Consider the following 14,376-nt stretch of genomic DNA (forward strand, 5'->3'; position numbering starts at 1 on the left):
CTTACATTTCTCTCCCCGTTTCTCTCTACCCAGCAGGGAGCACATTATCCACTCACTTGGGCAGCATGTGGGGAGTTTCTTGGGTCCTTTGTTATAGTGGAGAAGTATTCCTCTGCAGATAGGAGTAGACTATCATTCATCCTGGGAAACACTGTTCTGATGGTTAGACCCCACTTGGGCTCTGGTCCTCCACACAGAGCTGCAGTAAATAAGTTGTCTGTGTGTCATTTCACACTCATGCAGGTGTATCTCTTAGGTCACTGTCTGGAAGCCTATTTGCTGGGTAAAAGCAGTGCACTTATAATTTGCACAGCTGCTGCTGAATTGCTATCCTCTGAAGTTGTAGCAAATTGTGCCAGTTTAGACCCGTGAGGGCAACTTATGAGTGTCTATGAGACATATGGCTTATTCCTAATATGATGCCTAAAAATCATTCCATAGAGTGCTTTTGATTTGCATTTATTACAGGTGAGGTTGAGCATCTCTTGAAATAGTGAAGCCTTGTGTGATTCCTTTTCTGTGCTCTGTGTGATCACACCCTTTGCCCCCCTTTTGTCACTGGTTGTTATTCTTAGTGATTTCTAGAGACTCTTTATATATGAGAGAGATGAGCTTTGTCTGTGCTATGAATTGCAACTATTTCCCCCCGGTTATGTCATTTGGTTTTTTGACTTGGTTTAGGGGGAGTGGGTGAGTATTTGTCTCTGCATTTTTAATGAGGAAGGAGGTTTTTTGTTTTGTTTTTTTAATTTTAAAACTTTTTTTTAAAAACTTTGTTTTTTTAAAACTTTTTTATTTTTAAACTTTTCATTTTTAAATCATTTCAAACTTGTAGCAAAGTTGTAAGTCTAGTACATGGGCATAATGCTCATGGGAGTTCTTTACTCTCTAACCAGATGTATTAGTTATCTATTGCTGTGTAACAAATGACCACCCTCCCCCGCCCCCAAACTTAGCAGCTTGAAACCACAAACATTAATTTATCTCACACGGTTTCTCAGAATCAGGAGTCTGGAAGCAGCTTCACTGGAGGGTTGTGGCTCGTGATCTCTTAACGAGATTATAGTCAAGGTATCAAACAGGGCTGCAGTCATCTGAAGGCTTGACTGGGCTGGAGAATCTGCTTCCAAGATGGTGCCCTTGTGCAGCTGTTGGCAAGAAGGGGGACCTACATAGGGAGGAACTGAGGCCAAAGCTTCTCCACACGACAGCTCAGAACGTGCCCCCTTTGTTAGCTTCCCCCAAGTGCAAGATCAAACAGCAGAGAGGGAAAGAGTGCCCAGGATAAAAGCCACAGTGTTGTTGTTTTTTTTAATTGAGATATAGTTAATGTATGCTGCAGTCTTCTTTACAACCTAATCTTGGAAGTGACATGTGATCACTTCTTAGACCAACCCTGGTACAATGTGGGAGGAGACTGAATGCGAGGAGACGGGGATTGTTGGTGACCACAACAGATTCACCCCCTGCAACTGTTTAGCTGCATTCGCTTTATCCGGAGCTCTCAGCGTGTGTACATTTTCTTTTTTCAATGAAAGTAAATTGCAGACATTGTGCTTCTTTAATATTTCAGCTGTTGAGAATAAGAACCTTCTCCTACTCGACCACGGCAGAGTTACCAAATTCAGCAAATTTAGCGTTGAGACAATACTGCTATCAAAGCCACTATCCGTAATGCAGTTCAGCCAGTTCTCTAGCAATTGTGTGAGGTATTGCGTGATCTCCTTCCACTTGGCGTCTGGCACGTGTGTGTTGCCACTTGACCAGGCCCCCAGAAGCCTGTGCTTGGGGTGGTGTCAGGTGGGCTGGCTCCTTCGTCCTTACTAAGCCGCTCATCTGCTGACGCCATTTGGATTGTTCTGTTACCTTCTCTGTTGAAAATACTTCCACACTGGCTCGCCCTGCGGACAAGTACCTGAATGCTCCTTACCACAGATTCCCGGAGTGGGGATTCCCAGGTCAACTCGTGGCTCTTTCAGAACCACCAGATCGGACCGCCTTCCAAAGGGTTGTCCCGGGGACAGTCTCACCAGCCCCTTGAGAGCCAAGGGCCGGCCTTCTGATCTCTCCTTAGAGATGGCAAGCCTTTGGGGATGTATAGCTTGATTGATTGGTTGGTTAGTTTTTTTATTTTGAATTGCCAGGAGTTCTTCAGGGCCATGCTTGGAGGCTTAAAGCAAGTCGTAACTCTGGAATTATGAGTTGGCCCCCTTTGGAGGCTCGCAGCAAAGAGCCCCCGCTTTGGAGCGTGGCAGCGATGGGTGTCCCTGAGCCCGCTCAGCCTGAGTCCTCTTTGGTCAGCTTCACAATTCCTGGGTGGTGGAGGGAAGACAGGGAACAGTCATTTTGGCTCCATGGCATCAGTTTCTCATCTGTGAAATGGATCCAGTGTTACACCAAGGCCAGGTTACAGCCCTTGGGGAGGTGACCTCTGGGGGAAGAGGGGCAAGGTGCCCTGACAGAGGTGTGTTGTAGGCGAGGTCACCGTCTATGCTGTGGAACTAGTGCTATGATCGCGTGTGCAAGTTCGACACAGTTGTGCTTGCACACACACCCCCACACCCATAGCCTGCAGGCTCACATGGCTCCTGGGGAGGCCTGCAGCCACAGCCCCACAGTGACACAGAGGCAGAGGCCATGGACACTTAGAAGGGGGCCCACAACTCATGGGCTGGCATCCAGAGGGACAGGACCCTGATCCTCTGGTTCAGTCCTTATCCTTGGCCCGGGTACCACCCGCACACCCCCCCCCCCAACCCCGGACCTATCCCTGGCCGAGCCCTCCTCCATCGTCAGCCCCACACCCCAGCACGCAGCCCTGGTGTCTGTGCTAGCATCTGTCTTCCTGGGTTAGCGGGCGGTCAGGCTGGGGCTGGCGGCTAGGATGCGGCCCCCGCCCAGCCACCCCTTGCTGCTGTGCTCATGCTCCCGCCCCCCCCCGCCCCCTGCCTACCCGCTGGGCAGCTGGTGTGGTGCCCCCTCCCCCGCCGCCACTGCTTCCTCTGCTGCTGCCCCCCAAAGCCTGCAGAGCTCGCCTCCATCTGGGGGGATTGGGGGGGGTGGTGAGATCAGAGGGCAGAGGTATGGGGGTGAGGAGGTGGGGGACAGGTGCAGGGGTGAGGGGGGACAAATGGAAGGGGGCGGTGGGGACATGATGTGGGGACAGATGTAGGGGACAGCTTGAGGGCATGAAGTGAGGTGGTTGGGTGTCAGGCGGAAGTGGTGAAGTGGGGAGTTCAGAAATGAGAGGCAGGAAGGATGTCGGCTTCTTTCTCTCAGGACAAGGGGTGGCTAAGAAGTGGGGTTTCTGGCGGGAGTGGCTGGGGTCCCCAGTGTCTTGGGGCAATGGGAGCCAAGGTTGGTTCTGACCCCCGCCCCCTCCCCTCTCCCTCCCTCCCCTGCCCAGATCCCAGCAGCGGCTCCGCTGAAGGGCCCAGGCCCCTCCTCATCCCCCTCACTACCTCACCAGGCCCCTCTGGGAGACAGCCCCCACCTGCCCTCCCCACACCCTGCCCGGCCCCCTTCCCCGCCCTCCCTCCCGACCCCACTCCCGCCCCGCCTTCCCAGCCCCAGAGCTTGTCCCGCCCACCCTCAGAGCCCACCCTGCACCCCTGCCCCCCCAACCCCAGGCCCCCCCGACTCTGCCCAGCATCTTTGTCATCCAGAACCAGCTGGGTGTCCCCCCACCTGCAAGCACCCCGGCCCCCACAGCCCCCGGCCCACCCCCAGCCCCCTCTGCGACCTCCATCCCAGCCCCTGGAGGGGCCGCTTCCCCCAGCCCCCCACCTCCCTCCGACTTCCACCTCCTCTGTCGTGGCCTCTGAGACGTCCTCCAGGCTACCAGCCCCCACGCCACCTGACTTCCAGCTCCAGTTCCCACCTGGCCAGGGGCCCCACAAATCCCCCACGCCCCCTCCCACCCTCCACCTGGTCCCCGAGCCCGCAGCGCCCCCCCCACCGCCTCCTCGGACCTTCCAGATGGTGACCACCCCCTTCCCGGCGCTGCCCCAGCCGAAGGCTCTTCTCGAGAGATTTCACCAGGTAATTGGAGGCAGGGACCAGCCCACCACCCGCCCCACACCCCTGCCCTCCCCTGCAGTCTGATTGATTGGAACCCCTCCTGCTTTATGGCTCTCTCTTTGCCCCCAGCCCTGGTTCCTGGCTGCCCCACTCCTAGTGGGTGCCCCCCATCCCTCAACCACCTGTCCCTCTCCTCAGGTGCCGTCCGGAATCATTCTCCAGAGCAAGGCCGTGGGGGCCCCTGCTGCCCCGCAGACCTCCGCCAGCCTGGGGCCCCTCACCAGCCCCACTGCCTCTGTGCTGGTCAGCGGGCAGGCCCCATCCGGGACCCCTGCCACCCCCAGCCATCCCCCTGCCCCGGCGCCCATGGCCACTGCAGGTAGGGGAGCCCACCCAGGAGAGAGGGGTGCCAGGGTCGAGAGAGAAGCTGAATGACAGGGAGGGCTGGCTGGGACAGAGCTGTGGGTGGGTGAACCCAAGGAGTTGGTTGCCCAGAACTCACTGGACAGGGAAGATGGAGGAGGAAGAGCTGTCTCCCCAGATCTCACTCCCAGAGGGGCACGCACGCCGGGGCTGGCGTGGCCACCGAGGCTGAATAACCAGACAAATGTAGGATGCAGGCTGGGGGGTCACATTTTTGGAGGGGCCTTTGTGCCAGAGTCCTGTTTGTCCCCGCCTCCAGGCCTCCCTCCTCTGCTTCCTGCTGAGAGCAAAGCTTTTGCCAGCAACCTCCAGACCCTGAGTGTGGCCAAGGCCGCTGCATCTGGACCAGGGAAATCCTCTGGGATGCAGGTAAGGGGCCGCCAGGGTGGAGGGCTAAGGCTGGAGTGATGTCGCCAGGGAACTGAGACTGGGGCCAGAAGAGCAGGGGAGCTGATGGGCAAACAGCCAGAGACGTGCAGATGAGACACCAGGACGGTCCAGGCAGGGGGCATTTGTGAGACCAAGACAGGTGGGCAGAGACCCCTGGAAACACTAAAACAACAGGGTGATGATAGGAGATGTGGGCTGAGTGAGACCCCAGACGGTCACTGGGGGCGGGCGCAGGAGAAAGTTTGAGACTATGGAGGAGGGACTGGGTGAGGCTGTTAGGTGTCAGCTTAGGATGGGTGGGGTGAGACCCTAGACTCAGGGGCAGGGCAGGGTGGGGGATGGGACAGCAGAGATGGGGTATCAGTGGGGAACGAGGATGGTGGTACCCAGACTGAAGAAGTCAGGGGCGGGAAGAAGATGGCAAGGCAGTTCAGATGCTGGGTGATGACGAGGGAGATGGGGCCATCAGATGGCCAGGCAGGGAGACTCCAGAAGTCAGGCAGAGGGTGTCAAGGGCTCAGGCAAGCACCTTGTCACCCTCTCCTTACTGTGTCCCCCACGGGGTCCCATCCTGGGTCTGCCCCGGAGGTTGAGTGCAACTGGTGGGGCATCCCGCTGCTGGGACCAGGACCGCATCTCGGAAGACTTTGGTCCCCTCCCATCTTTGTCCCAGGCTGGGCGGTGGAGGGGAACAGAGTACCATGGGAAGGCTGCTCTGTGGCAGTACCGCTCACCTCTCTCTCCCCTGCAGTATGAGAGCAAGTCGGGCAGCCTGAAGAAACCACCCACACTGCAGCCCAGCAAAGAAGCCTGGTGAGTTGCAGCGCCCCGTCCTGGTGTCTCCCCTACCCTGTGCCTTCCCTCCACCTCCTCATCGGCCCTGTGGTTTGGGCAATGCCGTTTCCCTTGAGGACCCTCTTGAAAGTGGGTGGTAATAGTGATAACAGGGTGATGGGTGACGAGTCGATGAGACTGTGTGAAGAGCTTTTATGGGGCAGCTGGGCTGCCAGCTGCGAGAGGGAGGGAGTCAGTAGGGCTTGGTCACTGCTGCCCCCTCGGCATCTCAAACAGGGCAGGGGCTGGCAGTGCTCAGTGCCAGGGATGGGAGTCTGGTCATGTGCGTGGCTGGACAGATGGCTGGATGGGTAAATATTGGATGCTTGCCTGTGTTCTGTCCCTCTCTCCTGCTCTCCTTCCACCGAGAGAGTTGGTCAAGTCATACAGTGCCCAGTCCTGTGCTAGATTCTGAAAACGCAAAAGATAGACCAGGTCTTGCCCCGCGGTGTGTGGGGGCTGCTGGTCCTCAGCACAGGGTACAGATGAGCATGTCTGGTGGGAGAGACAATCATACAATAAAGAGACATCATTCATTTTAATATGCGCTTTGCTACAAAAGAGCCCAGTGAGAGAACACGATCCTATCACCCAACCAACCAGGGGACCAGCCTCTCTGCACACCTCCCCAAGTTGGCTGCTGAGCCCGTGGCCGGGTGGGGACATGCTGACCCCCGGTGGCAGGAGACGGTATTGCATGGAGGATGAGTCGCAAGCTCTGGCATCTGGTTCCCAGCCCTGCCTCCTCCTCCTCCTCCCTGTCGGTGCTTTGGACTCCTCTGTGGGCCTCAATTGCCTCATCTGTAAAATGGGGATAATGATAGAACCTACTACGTTTGGTTGTCCGCAGAGATGCAGTGAGACAGGACAGGCACGCTCAGCACACATTAACACATATTTCTGCCACGTTCGTTTCCCCGATTGTTTACCTTGTGGCCTGGAGCTCGGAGTCCCGGCTCTGCTGTCTCCTGGCCTCACCACCAGCTCTGTGTGTGTGTTTGTGGTGCTTCTCATCCTGCAGCTTCCTGGAGCATTTGCACAAACATCAGGGCTCCGTCCTGCACCCTGACTACAAGACGGCCTTCCCCTCCTTCGAGGACGCCCTGCATCGCCTCCTGCCCTACCATGTCTACCAGGGTGCCCTCCCCTCCCCCAACGACTACCACAAAGGTGAGGCCTCCCTGGGACTCTCCCCACCTTGTCTCTGTTGCGTGGAGGGGCTGGCGATGACTGCGGAGAGTGCAGAGGATCAGACACCAGCGTAGCACTGCAGGCACCCTTGACCCCGAGAGTCGGGTTGCGCCAAGCCCTGTGCTGGCCGACGGGTCTTTCCGTCCCCAAATGTCTGAGCTTCTGGGCCTCTTCTTTTCCTCCACAGTGGATGAAGAATTTGAGACGGTCTCCACGCAGCTGCTGAAACGCACCCAGGCCATGCTCAATAAATACCGCCTCTTGCTCCTGGAGGAGTCCCGGGTAGGGTGACCATCACCTTCCTCCCCGGGGGACCCGGACCTCCGCGTCTGGGCACAGTGGAGCCTCCTGCTCCTTGAAGCCTCTGGAGGGAAGGAAAGAGGGAGGGAGGCTGGTGGTCAGATCACAAGAAGGACAATTTGGAATCTGTTCCCATCCATCCCTCGTGGCTCGCGTCCCCTCCCCCACCTCGCTGCTTCACTTGCCATCCTCTCTTCCCTCCCCCCGTCAGAGGGTGAGCCCCTCAGCGGAGATGGTCATGATCGACCGAATGTTCATTCAGGAGGAAAAGACCACCCTGGCCTTGGACAAACAGCTGGCCAAGGAGAAGCCCGGTGAGAGGGATGGGATGGTGTCCCGGACTCCTACCCGCGCAGTGAGGCGGAATTAGACCACAGTGAGCCAGGAGCGTGGTGCCCAGCCTTACCTTACTCCACCACTGGGTGGCGCCCGAGCCTCGCCTTCCCGCCGGAGAGGGCTGAGTTCACCTTGCTCTGTCACCGTGTGTCCATTTCACCTCCTCGATCCTGGCGTGGATAGAGGGAACATTTTGCCACCACCCGGGGTTAGAAAAGAAGGAGAGCAGAGCTAGGACTGGGGTGAGGCAAGCAAGGTGCCTGGGTTGCAAAAGTTAAGGTGGCGTCGACTCTCAGGTGCTGACCAGTGCTTTCACATTAGGGGGACTGGGGAATTGGGGGAAAGGGTCCCACCTAGCAGTGTGTCCCCAGGATTTGATGAGTCAAGGGCTTAGCCCCAAGCCTGGCGGATAGTAGGTGCTCAGTGCACATCGGCTTCTCTTAGCTCTGCTCGACAGGTGCCTTGTGCTTCCGCTAATCTCCTGGCTTTCCTCGCCCCCCCCCCCCCCCCCCCCCCGTTTCTACAGATGAGTATGTGTCTTCTTCGCGCTCTCTCGGCCTCCCGGTCTCCGCCTCTTCTGATGGACACCGGCTCCCGGGCCATGGTCTCCCACCGTCCTCAGCATCTGGAGCCCCAGCCCAGCCCCCTCTGCACCTGCCCACCAAGCTGGTGATTCGGCACGGTGGTGCGGGCGGCTCCCCTTCCGTGACCTGGGCCCGGGCATCCTCCTCCTCCCTGTCCTCGTCCTCCTCATCCTCCGCCACCTCCTCCCTGGACGCCGACGAGGACGGCCCGATGCCCTCCCGCAACCGCCCGCCCATCAAGACCTACGAGGCTCGGAGCCGCATCGGCCTGAAGCTCAAGATCAAACAGGAAGCCGGCCTCAGCAAGGTGGTCCACAACACGGCCCTGGACCCGGTGCACCAGCCCCCGCCGCCGCCCCCTGCCGCCCTCAAGGCAGCCGAACCCCCACCGCGGCCCCCGCCGCCACCCCCCTCCACTGGCCAGATGAACGGCACGGTGGACCACCCGCCGCCGGCCGCCACTGACCGCAAGCCACCGGCGCCGGCCCCCCACTGCCCCCGCCTGCCCCTCCGGAAGACGTACCGCGAGAACGCGGAGGCCCTGGGCGGCGGGGCGGCCGAGGGGGCGGCGACCGGCAGAGCCCGGGGCAGCAGTCCGACGCCGCTGCCCTCCAAAGTGGACGAGGCCACCGGTGGGCTCATTCGCGAGCTGGCGGCCGTGGAGGATGAGCTGTACCAGCGGATGCTGAAGGGCGCCCCATCGGAGCCCACGGCCAGCGCCGGGCAGGGCAGCGGCAGCAGGGAGCCTGGCTGGGAGGCGCCCCCGCTGCCCCCAGCCAAGCGGCGCAAGTCTGAGTCGCCCGACGTGGACCAGGCCAGCTTCTCCAGCGACAGCCCGCAGGACGACACGCTCACGGAACACCTCCAGAGCGCCATCGACAGCATCCTGAACCTCCAGCAGGCCCCCGGCCGGACGCCCGCACCCCCCTACTCCCACGCCGCCCCGACGGCGGTCACCGCTGCCTCCCGGTCGCCCCTGCACAGGCCAGAGGCCTACCCGCCCTCCAGTCACAATGGTGGCCTCGGCGCCAGGACGTTGAACAGATAACATCGGGCTGGTCTTCCCTCCCCCGTCCCGTCGCCCTGCCAGGACGCCGGGAGGGGGTGCAGCGGGGCGTCTGACCTCAGCCTCCTGGGGGACTTGAGCCGGGGACCCCTTGAGTTTTTCTTGCCTAAGTTATTTGAGTCACAAAGGCCTCCTCCTCCACCTCCTGCTTCAGCTGGGGTGTTGGGTGGGGGCCATGGATTTTGGGGAGGGGGCTGTAATGTAAAATGTCCCCCGCCCCTCGCCAAAGGAGGGGGTAATCCTGGTGTGTCATTTCCTATTTCTTTCCATTTCCTTACCCGCTCCGCCCCTCCACAGGGGACACGTGTGTGTTCGCCAGGGATGGGGGCTCCCTGGTTGTCCCCACTGCTCCCGCATAGCCGGGTACCCACCGGGCTGGTCTGTGTGGCATCACGGATCCACACGTCGAGATCGCTCCGAGCTGGCCGGGTCCTCGGAAGCTGCGCTCAGCCTCTCCCCACCGCCCCCAACAGGCTGAGAAAGGAAGCGTAGGGAAGGGGCGGCGTGAGCCAGCATCCCCGGCCCGCCACCTGGGGGCGCTGTGCCCGCGGGCACCTTTGTCACATCCATGTGTGTGCGTCCCGCTCCATGTCCTCTGTCCCTTTGTGTGTGCTCGAGAGAAAGAGAGTTCGAAGCCTCCAGTCCCTCAACTGAAATCTGAGCACCTCCAACACAGGAAACCGGGGTCTTCCTCCCACCCCCTCCCCCGCCAGTCTTCCCTCCGTTCTTCCTGCCGCCAGCCACCCGCGCCAGATTTTGAAATCTTGGAGACAAAACTAGTACTGTAAGATAAATTTTTTTGTACTGTATTTATTGTGTATAACGATTTTTTTAAAGGAGAATTCTGTACATTTAGAACTCTTGTAAATTAAAAAACGATCCTTTTTTTAAAACTGTACTGACGCCCCCCTGACCCCAGTGCTTTGTTCGGAGACTGGGGGTTGGGGCAACACGTGGGTGGGGAAGGGGATTGTGAAGGCTTAGCTCACCTGTATCTGTGAGCACCTATTGGGTGCCAGGCCCTGTTCGAGGCACAGGGAGGGGTGCAGCCGAACAAGGCAGACAGAAGCCCCTGGGCTGGGAGAGCTGACTTTAGTGGAGGAGGTAGAGAGTGAACAGCTAAGTCGAACACAGGAGATTTGCATCATTCCTGGTGAGGCTCTGTGGTCTCTGGAACATGCAGTTAGTGGATACTGAACCATCACTCCTGGGGGAAATACAGGGCTTGCTTCCTACCAGCCACTGGTCACATTTATGTCAATCCATCAACACATGACCTTGTTTTACATGTGTTCCTGTTTAAAGACACTCTACTTAATATGTAGTGCTAATTCGTTAACATTGAGAACACGGCCAACATCCCTGTAACCCGTGCCTGAAGGAAGCGTATCTAACACGCCATTTCTCCATAAGGTACATTTCAGCCTTCCCGTGCTTAGCAACACGAGACAGCATGAAGCACTAGGCATGGGGGCTATTTAAAACAGTGAGATCAACAAAAGCACAAAAAGGTGGAAAACGTGGCACTACAGAGACCTGAAAAAGGACACCCGCTTCCAGGATGGGTGTTGCCTTGTTCGACCTCAATTGGAACGTGTGTGTTGGGCAACTCAAATTCTGTGCCACTTTGCGCATGTCTGTGAAAGCTTTGCGAGTTTTCGGCACTGCAAATAAAATTTAACCAGCAGACAAATTCACAAATACAGCACCCACAAATAGTGAAGATTGACTGTCAGTGTGTACAGTGTCAGCTGGAGATGGGAGGGAAAATCAAGCACTGTGTTAGCTTCCAGTGGCTGTGTAACAAGTACCATGATGGTGTAGGGGGAGGGGTGGCTTAAAAGAACAGAAATGGATTCTCTCACAGTTCCAGAGGCTGGATGTCCCAAATCAGGATGTCACCAGGGCCATACTATGGGAGGATCCGTCCTTACCTTTTCCAGTCTCTGGTAATCCCAAGTGTCCTTGGCTTGTGGCTCTATAACTCCAATCTCTGCCTCTGTCTTCACAGTGCATTTTCCCCCTATACTGGTGTGTCTTCTCTTAAGGGACACCAGCCATATTGGATTATAGCCTACCCTACTCCGGTATGAGCTTGTCTTAACGTGATTACATCAGCAAAGACTATTTCCACAGAAGATTACATTCACAAATGATCCACGTGGGGTTGGGACATTGGTGTCTCTTTTGGGGAGACACAACTCAATCCATAATGCAAGGTAGAGGAGTGAACAAAGCAGCTGCTCGTCCCTTTGTGTAAACTAGAAGACAGCACCTCTTTCTCCTGGAGTTTGGAGAGTAACTTGGATTCCAGCCCCCTTCATTCAAGAGAGTGCTTTGTGCAGTGAACAACCTGCCCAACTGCACGTGAAGGCCCTCAGGACCAGGTGGGAAGGGATGACTTCTTTGAGGAGGTGATAATCTGAGCAGAGATATACATGAAATGAGGGAGGGAACCATAGGGCGATCTGGGGGTGGAACACCCAAGGCAGGGATAACAGCCAGTGCAAAGGCCCTGAGGCAGGAGCATACCGTGGAGTGTTAAACAGCAAGGAGGCCCTGTGGCTGGAACCTGGGGAAGAAGGGGGTGCAGACAAGAGGTGAGGTCAGAGGGAACAAAAGGGGCGTATCCTTTAGGCGCCTGAGCTCCAGGGTGATGACTTTGCTCTTACTCTGAGGCAGGAGCCAGGGGAGGGTTCTGGGCTGTGAGCCGACTTAGGTTTCCCAGGCGCCCTCTGGCGGCCGCGTCGGGGAACAGACAGGGCGAGGAGGCGACTGCCGTAGTCCAGGAGGCTGGACCAGAGTGATGCACCCTGTTTCTCTGCGGGCCTTTCGGGGTGTTTGAGAGGGAGGAGCATATAAATACTATCTCCAGGAGAGGGACCGCCCTCTTCCTAGCTCTAGACCTACTTCCCCCATGTACGAAATAAAGCGCTGAAGGAGAACGACAGCTCTTAACATCCTTGGATCCCGGCACGCTCCCGGAAGACCTCACGTGGCCGCGCAAAGAAGTTTGCCAATGATTTCCACCCGCTCAGGTCCTCAGTTCTGGAAGGCTGGCTGCATGCAACCGGAGAAGAGGAACATGATGACTAACGTTTGTAGAACACTCACCGGGGGCGATGCTCCCAGCCCTTCAAGGGGGGCAGCTTATTTGGTGCTCACATAAGCCCGTGTGTGGGGATTGATAGCCCCATCTTGCACTATGTGGCAGACTGGGCTACAAGCCAGGCAGTCTGGCTGCAAGCCCACGATCTTCCCCTCTGCACACCCAGCTTCGGGGGAGAGGGCAAGCAGGCTGTGCAGAAGCCAGAGATCTCTCCAGTCTGGGTTCCTGGGCAGGAAACCAAGACTGATCTCAGCTCCTATAGTTAGCCTTTGGGACCTATCTTCTTAGATATCTGCTCTTAGATGCTTGGAGCAGCTGGATGGGCACCTGTGGGGTTCCATCTTATACAGCTGAGCCATCTGGAAAAATGACCAGGACAATTACTTCAGGGCCTAAATCACCTGGTCACAGAGGGCTTGGAACCCAAGACTGACAGTGTCCAAAGTGCATTAGGTAACTCCTGGGCTCTCCAGCTGCCTTCTCCAGCTTTTTCTTTTTTTAGTTGTGGAAAAATATCTATAACATAAAATGGTATATAACATCACTTCTAAGTATCCAGTTCATTGATATTAATACATTTGTATCGTGCAACCATCAAGCCTCAGAACTCATTTCACCTTGCAAAACTGAAACTCTGTCTTCATGAAACAATGCCTCCTCTTCCACCCAGCCCCCCTCAATCACCATTGTACCTTCTGTCTCTGTGAATTTCACTACCCTAAGCATCTCCTATGAGTGGAATCACGAGATTCGTTTGCTTGTGCCTGGCTTATTTCCTTCGGCATCATGTCTTCATCTGTGTTGTAGAATATGTCAGTTTCTCCACCCAGTTTTGACAGATGGGGAGGGAGGGAGCTAGGGGGAAAAAAACTGAGCTTCTGCCTTGGGGAGGGGGCTCCAGAGGCTGCAAGTGCATCAGGGAAGTGGGACGACCCTGGGGACAGATCTCAGAGACTCTCGGATTCAGAGAGTAGCAGACAGCGAGATAAGACAGCTGCCCCTGTTATTAAGGACTCAAAGCATATTTAATGCGTCAGAATAGTGTCGACTCAGGGCTTTTTCAATCCACTGGCCCAATTGTACTGTTTCGAATGCATAAAATAAAACCCTTGGGATTGCAAGGGAACCAATTATACTGAAATACAGTTACCAGTGTATTTTTAAAAATTCACAACTCTGTAATAGAGGCTGGTGTATCAACGCACGGTTAGAAAGAGCTAGGTGTGGGTCTAATCTGCGATGAGTAAACAATCACTGGAAATTCCAAAACAATTGCAATGTGGTAACAGCATCAGCAATTCCTCTGTGACAGTGACACACGTCCTGCTGTTGCTGTTGTGCTTTGCAGCTCACATGCATGGTTGATGGAAACCCTGAATTTCAGTGAAAAAAATCCAGATGTCACCCGCCCCCAATCCCAGTTCAAAGACCCTCAAGGAAACAACAGGTTGAGAAGCCCTGGAGTAGGTAGGCATGAAAACAGGGCAGCAGCCTGGGCTTGAATCCTCATTCTTCCACTCCTTGGGTCAGAGAGACTCTGCTTCCCTGTACCTCGACTTTCCCATCTGAGAAATGGGGTTGATAAGTGATAAAAATAATAATAGCAGGACCTTGCCTCCTAGGGGGCAGGGGTCCTTGTCAAGCTTTTAGAATAGGACCTGGCTCCTAGCAGTAAATGTTGGTTAGTACTAAGCTCCTGACCTTTTATTTAATACATATAATATTTATATATAATATACAATTAATATATGATTTGTTATATATTTATAATAAATTTTATATAAAGTATCTATATAATATATAATTAGTATATATAATATGTAAAATACTGCACATGTATATTACACACATATATACCACTATGCAGTATATATGGTCATATTCTATCATTGTGTATATCATATATACATACGCCTGTCTATATCAGCTTTGTTGAGATATTTCGCTGGTGATATGACTCACTCACTTTGAGTGTACAAGTCAATGGTTTTTAACATATTTGCAGAGGTGTGCAACCATCCTTATAGTGAATTTTAGAGCATTTTTCTTACCCTAATCACATACATTATTGCATTCAATCAATTAAGTATATTTCATGAGCGCCTGCTGTGTGCCAGGCACTG

The 14,376-nt window shown here is 55.5% G+C and overlaps 1 protein-coding gene across 1 annotated transcript in view; it reads left to right on the top strand.

Annotated features, from left to right (window-relative positions):
* Window positions 1-10,042, top strand: part of BICRA (BRD4 interacting chromatin remodeling complex associated protein) — a 73,862-nt gene extending 63,820 nt beyond the window's left edge. The window contains 11 exon segments of the mRNA XM_031458986.2: window positions 3,407-3,526; window positions 3,529-3,621; window positions 3,624-3,722; window positions 3,724-4,041; window positions 4,219-4,399; window positions 4,703-4,812; window positions 5,585-5,646; window positions 6,689-6,837; window positions 7,046-7,140; window positions 7,370-7,472; window positions 8,021-10,042. Of these exon segments, the coding sequence (XP_031314846.2) occupies window positions 3,407-3,526; window positions 3,529-3,621; window positions 3,624-3,722; window positions 3,724-4,041; window positions 4,219-4,399; window positions 4,703-4,812; window positions 5,585-5,646; window positions 6,689-6,837; window positions 7,046-7,140; window positions 7,370-7,472; window positions 8,021-9,126 (2,436 nt within the window). The 3' untranslated portion in view covers window positions 9,127-10,042.
* Window positions 10,043-14,376: the final 4,334 nt, after the last annotated feature.

This window comes from Camelus dromedarius, chromosome 9 (assembly GCF_036321535.1).
Source record: "Camelus dromedarius isolate mCamDro1 chromosome 9, mCamDro1.pat, whole genome shotgun sequence".
NCBI classification, from domain to species: Eukaryota; Metazoa; Chordata; class Mammalia; order Artiodactyla; family Camelidae; genus Camelus; species Camelus dromedarius.